The sequence below is a fragment of the Coenobita brevimanus genome, chromosome 79, assembly GCF_032717465.1.
Source record: "Coenobita brevimanus isolate Jiangsu-jjx chromosome 79, ASM3271746v2, whole genome shotgun sequence".
Classification (NCBI taxonomy): domain Eukaryota; kingdom Metazoa; phylum Arthropoda; class Malacostraca; order Decapoda; family Coenobitidae; genus Coenobita; species Coenobita brevimanus.
The window spans coordinates 34,032,335-34,042,334 of record NC_137032.1 but is presented as its reverse complement, the minus strand read 5'-3'; the positions used below and the strand labels follow the sequence as shown (position 1 = coordinate 34,042,334).

Below are 10,000 nucleotides of genomic sequence, written 5' to 3'. Positions count from 1 at the left end.
GGCTAGCTTTTTTTTTTTTTTTTATCTGCTTGCTCCTGTTTTTTTTTTCTTTGTGTGTGTGTGTTTGTCAGTCTGTCTAACAGTTTGTTCCTGTCTTGTTTGCCTGCTTATATGTCCATTTGTCTGTCTGTGCTACTATCTTCCTATGTCCATCTATCTGTCTGTCTGTCACTGTCTGCCTGTGTGTGTCCACCTATGTGTATGTCTGTTAATGTCTTGCTGTGTGCCTGTCCACCTGTCTGTCTGTTACTGTCTGTGTGTCCACCTATGTGTATGTCTGTTAATGTCTTCCTGTGTGTCTGTCCATTTGTCTGTCTGTTACTGTCTGCCTATGTGTGTCTACCTATGTGTATGTCTGTTAATGTCTTCCTGTGTGTCTGTCCATCTGTCTGTCTGTGTTACTGACTTCCTGTGTCTTTCCACCTGTCTTCCTGTGTGTCTGTCCATCTGTCTGTCTGTGTTACTGACTTCCTGTCTTTCCATCTGTCTGTCTGTTACTGACTTCCTATCTGTCTGTTACTGTCTTCCTATATGTCTGTCCATCTGTCTGTCTGTTACTGTCTGCCTGTGTCCCTCTATATATCTCTCCGTGTATGCCTGTTTCTATAGGTCAGCTCCCCTCTGTCTTCATTTTATTGTATAACTAAATCCTCCACTATGTAGCCTATCCTAAAGTCTATCTATCTATCTATTGCCAGACGCCTTAATCCCTAAGGGGTGGCCGCAAACAAATCGCCTCCATGTCGCCCTGTCCCCCGCCATTTCATTACCCTGCTCCCAGCTCACACCCCCCTCTCTCATATCCTTAAGTGACTACCATAAAATCTTTAGAAGAGGACAAAAATATAACAGAAATTTCGTCCTCGGACCATATAAGTTAATGAATTCTCTAACACCTCTAGTTTGAGAAGCTTATATTATGAAAGAGTCAGTGTCAATATTATCACCATTAAAATAACTCATGATAGGGAAAATTTTTTGTATTCTATTCCCATTTAAGACGATTTTCTTCAGCTGTGGTTGGGTTATGGAAGCAGGGAGAGTACGAAAAAAAGAGCCAGAGGTGTGTCTGGGTAGAGATAGTAGCGTAGTTATCCCTGAAGCTTACCTCCTAATCCTGCCCTAAAGACAACGGGAGTAGGAAGCCGGGGACATTTAACTTAGTCTCCCTCATCCTGACAAACATCCCATTTTCTTTCTTCTCCTCGGTATCCAGATCTCATCACAATTAGAGCAATTAGAGAGAGAGAGAGAGAGAGAGAGAGAGAGAGAGAGAGATAGTATAACGACACACATCCTGCTTTTTCATCATTCCCTTTTCACAATTAGAGAGAGAGAGAGAGAGAGACAGACAGAGAGAGAATGTGAAAACTAACCAAACCCTGCCTAATTAAATGGGGCCACACGCTCACTCACTCACCATTCAAGCCCCTGGAATCCTCACTCCACCTCAGATGCAAACCTACCTTCGCAACCACCATTTATTATCTACATTATATTTCGTCTCCCAGTTCCCTTTCCCTTCTCTGTTTTTACGTTATTTTCTTTGCCTTCCATTCCCTTCACGTCTTAATCCTTTCATTTCTTTCCTCTCCCTTCTATCTCAGGTGTTCTCTTCCTTACCATTTCCCTCCCTTCCTTCCTCCCCTTCCTTTTCTATCATCATCACCATCATCATCATCATCATCAAGATCCCGACCCTATCACAAAGTCTATGTCATCATCATCATCATCATCATCATCATCATTCCGAACCTCTTTCACCAACAGTCTATCATCATCATAATCATCACCACCATTATCATCATCATCATCATCAAGATCCCGACCCTATCACAAAGTCTATGTCATCATCATCATCATCACCCTAGTACCATACTACGTCACCCAATCTCTTCAAAGCCAAACTTCCACTGAGGAATCCAGGAAAATTACATTCCATGGAAGTTTAATGAAGGCATGGAAGGAAAAAACATTACCTTGATCCAATACAGTGCCCTCTCTCCCTCTCTCTCTCTCCCTCTCTCAGGACAGAGTAGCTCTTTAAAAATGCACGTAACTTCATGTAATATTACGCAACTCTTCCATCTTTCTCTCTTCCCTTACTCCCTGCCTCCCTTTCCTACATCTCTCCCTCCCCTCCTCCTCCTCCTCATCATCATCATCATCAACCTCCTCTTCCTATCATCATCATCAACCTCCTCCTCCTCCTATCATCATCATCAACCTCCTCTTCCTATCATCATCATCAACCTCCTCCTCCTCCTATCATCATCATCAACCTCCTCCTCCTATCATCATCATCAACCTCCTCCTATCATCATCGTCGTTCTCCTTCTTTCTATCTTTCCTCTTCCCTCCCTACCTTCCTTCCTTCGTTCGTTCCTTCCTTCGTTCCTTCCTTCCATCCCACTATCCGACTCTGGACATGGAATTATATAACCCTTTCCCTTAAGCCCCGCAATCCTACATACCGACATATAGGGATGTTAAGGAATATTGGCAAAATAAGTCGCTGAAGAAAAAACGATACGAAGCTACCTTTAGACTACAGATCTACCCTACCATCACTACATCCCACGCCGCCCTTCCTCCCATTCCATCTCATCCCCTTCCATCCCTTACCTCAGTGTGAATAGAAAAGTAAATCGCTATGAGATATGGGTTGCGGAATCTCCAAAACCACTTAGAGGAAGACCGGCCTCTATCGCCACCACACGCCACCCTCCTCCATACTCTCTCTCTCTCTCTCGTCTAGACTGGACTACGTGGTACAAGATGCTAGTACTCCCCCCCCCCTCTCTCTCTCAGATTAGGTTACAAGGAACAGAAGATGCTAGTAGTCCTTCCCTCCTCTCTCTCTCTCTCTCTCTCTCTCTCTCCTCAGATTAGGTTACAAGGAACAGAAGACGCTAGTAGTCCTTCCCTCCTCCTCTCTCTCTCTCTCTCTCTCTCTCTCTCTCTCTCTCTCTCTCTCTCTCTCTCTCAGAATGGCAATGGGAAACTCATATAAAATTCACGTCAAACATTTCTCTCCCTCAGCTACTGGTCTACCCAGGAAGTGTGGCCAAAATTTAAAGTACAGTACGATTTCTGGGCTGGGATATTTTGTGCCTTATGCTGGAGGTCTGTAAGGGCTATTTTTGACTTAAATTTTGGTCTTATTTTATTTGCGCCTTATGCTGGGGGCGCGTAAGGGTTATTTTCGACTTCAATTTTGGTCTCGTATTAATTTGCGCCTTATGCTGGGGGGACATAAGGGCTATTTTCGACTTCAATTTTGGTCGTTTTTTCAGTCTCAACACTTATGGGTTTAAGGGCAGTTCTGTGGTTTAAGTAATTTTTATATATATCTTTCTGCCTTCTTGATTCCACGCGCCATATTTTGAAAGAGCGGGAAATGGAGTTTGACGATGACCATGAGGCTTATTCTTTACTCCATTTCCTGGTTGTTGCGCGCGAGACACCATCATGGCACAGGGAACATTTGCGTAAAGTTATTTTAAAATCTGGCCATGCATGTGGAAGTTACAGAGCCGACACTAATGTAAATATGGCTATTCAGTATGGCAGCACCCGACCTTGTTTGAGCCCCAAGTGTGACCTTGACCTTGGGAGTAGATGGCTGGTTGTTGGCGCCACACACCGTCATGGTATGGGGAACAACTGTGAGAAGTTATATCAAAATCTGGCCATGCATGTGGAAGCTACGGAGCGGACATGACACTGCGGACGCACTGACGCACTGACGGAACCGCGCAAACCTATAGTCCACACCGGTTTGACAGGTAGGAGACTAATAAATCGCTTAGGAAGAGGTGTTAGGGAGCTCCCTCAATCAAAGAGAATACGTGCCTAGGAGCGTGTGGTTCGTATTCTACCCGGTTAATGAAGCGTCCTAACACCTCTTCCTTAGCGACTCGTTGTTGGGTATGGCTGGTTAATATGCCTATGTACCACATTATTTATGTAGGGTATGGCGATATGGGATAATTTTATGCAACACACGCGGAGGGCAAGGGGCAATAAACGAAATAAGTCGCTTAGGAAAAGGTGTTAGGGAGTTCCCACAACCGACGAGGAACAAAACCATCCCTAAGTACCAAGAACACAAAGGAAAATATACCCTGCCTCGCCGGATTGAAGAAATTAAATGATTCTTATTGGGAGCCACGAAAAAAAGAAAAAGGAAGAACGAAAAAAATGTAAGTGCCTTTGATAAATATATGCAAGGAAAAGCAACTTGGAAAACCTTTTAAGATGCATTAAAGGCAACGGGACCCTGCAATACAGAATGGAAGGAGCTGACTATCTACCTATATCTATCTCTCTGTCTATATCTATCTGCGTATCTACCTATCCATCAACCAATCATATATTAGTCAATGCTTCCGTTCATTCATCTATCCAATCTCTCTTCCCATCTATCTATACATCTACTTAATCATCAATCTATCTATCTATCTATTTATCTGTCTATCTGTCTACCCACCAATCCATCCATCCATCAACTAATCATTTTATTAGTCAATGCTCCCATCCATGTATCTATCGAATCTGCCTCCTCCCATCCATTTATACATCTACTTAACCAACAATCAATCAATCTACTCATCTATCTATCTACCTATCTATTATCTCCTTCCAGGTAATCAAGGACACTCCTCTACTACAGAACCTAACTAAGGCCTACCCAAACCTACGCCTCCTCCATCTAAACGCTCCCCGTCTTTTCCACCAGTCTCCCCTACAAGACTGGTACACGCATAGAAAATGGGCAGAGAGTTCCTGGCCCCTCTCTCACTTCAATGACGCTCTGAGGTAAGAATATGAGGTAAATATACAAGGCAGTCCATACATTACTCTTGTTCTCGTGTTTTGCGGGGACGGCTCATGCAGCATTATCAGCACCTACCCTAACTGTGTCACTCACTCACTCACTAAGCCACTGTACATTTAAGCTTCAAATCTGGGAAGTTGCGACCGTAGAGTTTTGTTCGTCACGTTTATATTGGGGGGTGTTGAATGGTTGGGGAGGGGTACTGGCGGTTGTGACTGGGGTGTGTCTGAGGGGGGGTATATCCGAAAACGTGGATAGGGTTGGGAAGGGTGCGGCTATCAGAGGTGTTCTTTGTCTTTTCCCCAGGTGGCTCCTCTTATGGACCTACGGAGGAATTTATCTGGACATGGATGTGGTGGTTCTCCGGCCTCTATCGCGCCTTCCGAACTGCGCGGGTCGGGAATCGGACAGGTGGGTGGCCGCGGGGGTGCTACGATTCGAACCCGGCCACTGGGTCATAGGAGCCTGCCTGGAGGAGATGGCCGGGAATTTTGACGGGAGTGTGTGGGGCGCCAGTGGACCGGAACTGATTACTAAGGTGCTGAAAGAAAGGTGAGATACACTGATAGATAGACAAACAGATAGAGGGATAAAGATTAGATAGACAGTATTTGTTAGTGTATCTGTGTGTGTGTGTGTGTGTGTGTGTGTGTGTGTGTGTGTGTGTGTGTGTGTGTGTGTGTGTGTGTGTGTGTGTGTGTGTGCGCGAGTGCACTTTTGAGAGAGAGAGAAAGAGAGAGAGAGAGAGAGAGAGAGAGAGAGAAAACATCTACAACAAAAACAACAGCACAATAAAACAAGAGCAATATCATTATCGTACAATCACACCTACATTTAAAACAGCAAAAATAACAATAACACAACACTAACAAAGCAATAACCTCAAGAACACATCAATCCACAATAACACGAATAACACTGCCACCATCACCAACCACCACTACCACCACAGACATCAATAAAACAACAAAAACAACGACATTAACAACAACAATACCTTAGTTGGATAATGCAAGGCAAGAGAAGAGGATATTTACTCACTTTCCCCTTCTCTCTCTCTCTCTCTCTCTCTCTCTCTCACACCCACACACCCACACACACACACACACACACACACAACCTCCGGCAACTCTGTTTCTCGGTACCCCTTAGTGCTTCCCTGAGAGAGAGAGAGAGAGAGAGAGAGAGGAGGGGAGGAGAGAAGGTAGAAGAGGGGAGGAGATGGGGGCAGAGGAGGTGAGCGAAGGGGGTAAGAAGAGGGGAGGATGGATGAAGACGGTGGGGAAGGAGGGAGAAAGAATGAAGGGGAGAGAATGAGGTAAGAGAAGGAAACGATTAATTACGAAGGAGAAAGTCAGGATGGATTACCCACGCCGTCCTAAGCTCAGAAAATCCCTCTCCCAGTCAGTCTCTCAATCTCCATTCTCTGCACCTGGCTAAACCACCTCAAGGTAATTTTTTATGCTTTCCAGAACGACATATTAACATCACAAACACACCTTCACTTCCTCATTTGTCTATCTCTCCACGCTGATCAGTCTCTCTCTCTCTCTCTCTCTCTCTCTCTCTCTCTCTCCAGATTAACACATTTACCAAACACGCCTCACCAGTAACATCCATCCCCCTATCTCAAAACACTGCTATTTTCAACACACACACTCTCTCTCTCTCTCTCTCTCTCTCTCTCCATCCTCCGGCCACTTTCAACATCCATTTCCCTCTCATGTTACATTTTATATTTTTCGATTTTTTAATGCATTATCTATCTACTCATCCACCTATCTATCTATCTCTCATGGCGTATTTTTACTATTTTTTATATTCTGTCTATCTATCCATCTATCTATCTATCTATATATTTACCTGTTCATTATCCTCTCAGACGCTTTCTTCAGGTAAGGTGGAAAATCTCGAACTAGGGGGTAAAAACATAGCCTTTATTAGCTATTCCTTTCAACCACTTCACAACGACGACGTGAGAGAGAGAGAGAGAGAGAGAGAGAGAGAGAGAGAGAGAGAGAGAGAGAGAGAGAGAGAGAGAGAGAGAGAGTAGAAACACCTTACTGATGACGTTGCTGATTAAATTAAGATACTAAATTAGCACCAAACAGACTACCGTATCAGATCTTGCCACCCTCGTAATTAATATCCTCCAGTCACGTCAAAATGCAATCATCATTAGTCTCCACCTCCCCTCAAGACTCATTTCATCCTTATTCGCCCCCCCCCACTATCCCCCCATCCCCGAAAGGTGGATGGCAGGATGCTGGAGAGGGGTAACTTCAGCCTGCAGTCCACTGGGTTCACGTACACAGAGCTGGAAAAACAAGCACAGCTCTGGCAAAACACCTTACCCACCTTAAGACAAAATTTCCCATCTTGAACTTGTAAAACCTTCATCATCCCTTCACTATCACTTAACTGAGCTTCAGGGGAAACTTCAGGAAATACTATACCCTCTTCACTCTAACCTGGCCTAAAACTGCCATCTCTCCATCTTGAATACTGAGTTGTTGCAAATGATTCAGGGCTAGATTATGGTGCTAGTCATGAAGAAGTGCTATGCAAAGGATGTAGAGCCACTGTATCGTCTTTCTCTGCCACTGAGCTACGTGAAATAGGCTGGAAAAGGGACGCAAATCTGGGCCAAGTTAGAGTAAAAGGAGTATGGTTCTCGTCCTAACTTCACCTGAAACGTAAACCCGGTGGACTGCAGGAGAGAGAGAGAGAGAGAGAGAGAGAGAGAGAGAGAGAGAGAAACGACGGCTACAGATAAACATTAGACACAAAGATATATAGATAGATGGACAGACAGACAGACAGACAGACAGACTGGTAGGCACAGAGAGAAAAATAGGGCAGGAAAAAGAGAAAATTAGAGCAATACAAAGCGATTCAACAAGACTGAGAGCAAGAGGAAGAGAGCGAGTGAGAGAGTGAGTTAGTGCTATGATTCATTTAAAGTAGAAAGAACAGCGCAAGACCTACATGCATCACTCTGTCGCATTCTATTTAGCTGAGGATGCTCCCTAACACCTTTTCCTATGCGATTTATTCTACACCTTACTGTCCTATTCTGGTATAATAAATCCTTCCAGAATCGCCCTACTCTCCATAAATAAAGAACAAAAGGATATTATCACCCCATATCCCAAAATAAATCGCTGAGGAAGAGGTGTTAGGGAGCTTCCTTACCCGTCGCGAATACCAGCCTCCCTGTCTATCTGGCCGTCTATTTCTTGGTTGTATTTAATTTCTATCTACCTATCTATCTATCTATCTATCTAACCATCTATTTACCTAACTCGTATCTATCTATTTATCCAAGTCCTACATGTGTTTTTCTGTCTATCTGGCTGTCTATTTCTTCGTTGCATTTTTTCCTATATCCTTTCCCGTCTATTTCCCCCCCCTCTCTCTCTCTCTCTCTCTCTCTCTCTCACACACACACACACACACACACACACAATTACTCTCACCCACTCTCTGCCTCACCATTCTCTCTCTCTCTCTCTCTCTCTCTCTCTCTCTCTCTCTCTCACACACACACACGCACACAATTACTCTCACCCACTCTCTGCCTCACCTCTCTCTCTCTCTCTCTCTCTCACACACACACACACACACACAATTACTCTCACCCACTCTCTGCCTCACCTTTCTCTCTCTCTCTCTCTCTCTCTCTCTCTCTCTCACACACACACACACACACACACACACACACAATTACTCTCACCCACTCTCTGCCTCACCTTTCTCTCTCTCTCTCTCTTTCACACACACACACACAATTACTCTCACCCACTCTCTGCCTCACCTTTCTCTCTCTCTCTCTCTCTCTCTCTCTCTCTCTCCAAATACTGCCTCCACCCCTTCCAAGGAACTTGTGACAGCCTCGACAAGCTCTTAGTGGCCCTTTTACTGCCGGGTCTAATTCTCTCTCTCTCTCTCTCTCTCTCTCTCTCTCTCTCTCTCTCTCTCTCTCTCTCTCAGGTTTCTTGAGGAAGAGTACTTAGTTTGTGAAGCAGATGGGTACATATAGAAGACTAGCGTGTGTGTGTGTGTGTGTGTGTGTGTGTGTGTGTGTGTGTGTGTGTGTGTGTGTGTGTGTGTGTGTGTGTGTGTGTGTGTGTGTGAACAAAATAATTAGATTTTAACCAACTTCTGAGTAGTTTTGAGGGTAATGAGTAACTTACTGTCCTTGGGAACAAAATATCTGTCTATCTATCTATCTACTGCCAGACGCCCTAATCCCGTAAGGGGTGGCCACAAACAAATCGCCTCCATGTCGCCCCGTCCCCTGCCATTTCACTCCCCTGCTCCCAGCTCACACACCCCTCTCTCATATACCTCTCCACTTCATCAAATATCAGGGATGAAAATCACAAAACTAGGACAAACGCCGACCTGGCAATATCAACCTTAAAATAATTATCTTTCAGTTTAATTCAGACTTTGGGGAATGGTTGAGGGTCAGGCAAGAATGAGGTGATTGAATATTGAGAACAATCAAAGGCCAAGGTTATGAGGCAATGTCAAATTTCGACCCGTGTGAGTCAACAATGAAATGGTGGGGGACTGGGCGACATGGAGGCGATCTGTTTGTGGCCACCCCTTACGGGATTAAGGCGTCTGGCAAAAGATAGACAGATAGTATGTCAACAAAATAACTCATCTTTAAACACTCCATTTCAGCTAAATCTGGTGGAAGTGTTCAGGGTATGGTAAAGCAGGGAATGAATTTAGTTTTATAAAATAACAGGTGAGGGGTTAAGGACAATGAGCAGGGTCCGATTTAAGGTTATATTCTGAGTGGCATAGGTAGCTTCGTAGCACCTCTTCCTTAGTGATTTACTTTGAGTATTACATCTTCTATCCCACTGTACACTGCTACGGAAAACTATGTCGACATTAATAAAAGTCATAAATGCATGCAGGAGAATGATGGTGTAATTGTGCAATAATGCAAACTAAGCTGCTGAGAAAGAGGAGCTACGAAGCCTTCTATGCCACTCAGAAGGCGACCCTTAGACTAAACTGTCGGAAGGCTGAGGATATGGCAAGAAAATAAGAAAAACAGGGAACAATCACTCAAAGACAGGTCACACGGCAAGGTCAAAGGGCAAGGACAAAGGACAAGGTCAATTCTAACAGTTCTAA

At 44.4% G+C, this 10,000-nt stretch overlaps 1 protein-coding gene across 1 annotated transcript in view; it reads left to right on the top strand.

The window, feature by feature from the left end:
* Positions 1-10,000, top strand: part of LOC145409096 (lactosylceramide 4-alpha-galactosyltransferase-like) — a 20,736-nt gene that overhangs the window by 2,413 nt on the left and 8,323 nt on the right. Inside the window, exons 3-4 of the mRNA XM_080279640.1 lie at positions 4,649-4,821; positions 5,147-5,392. Coding sequence (XP_080135766.1) covers positions 4,649-4,821; positions 5,147-5,392 — 419 coding nt within the window. The remainder of the gene's footprint in view (positions 1-4,648; positions 4,822-5,146; positions 5,393-10,000) is intronic.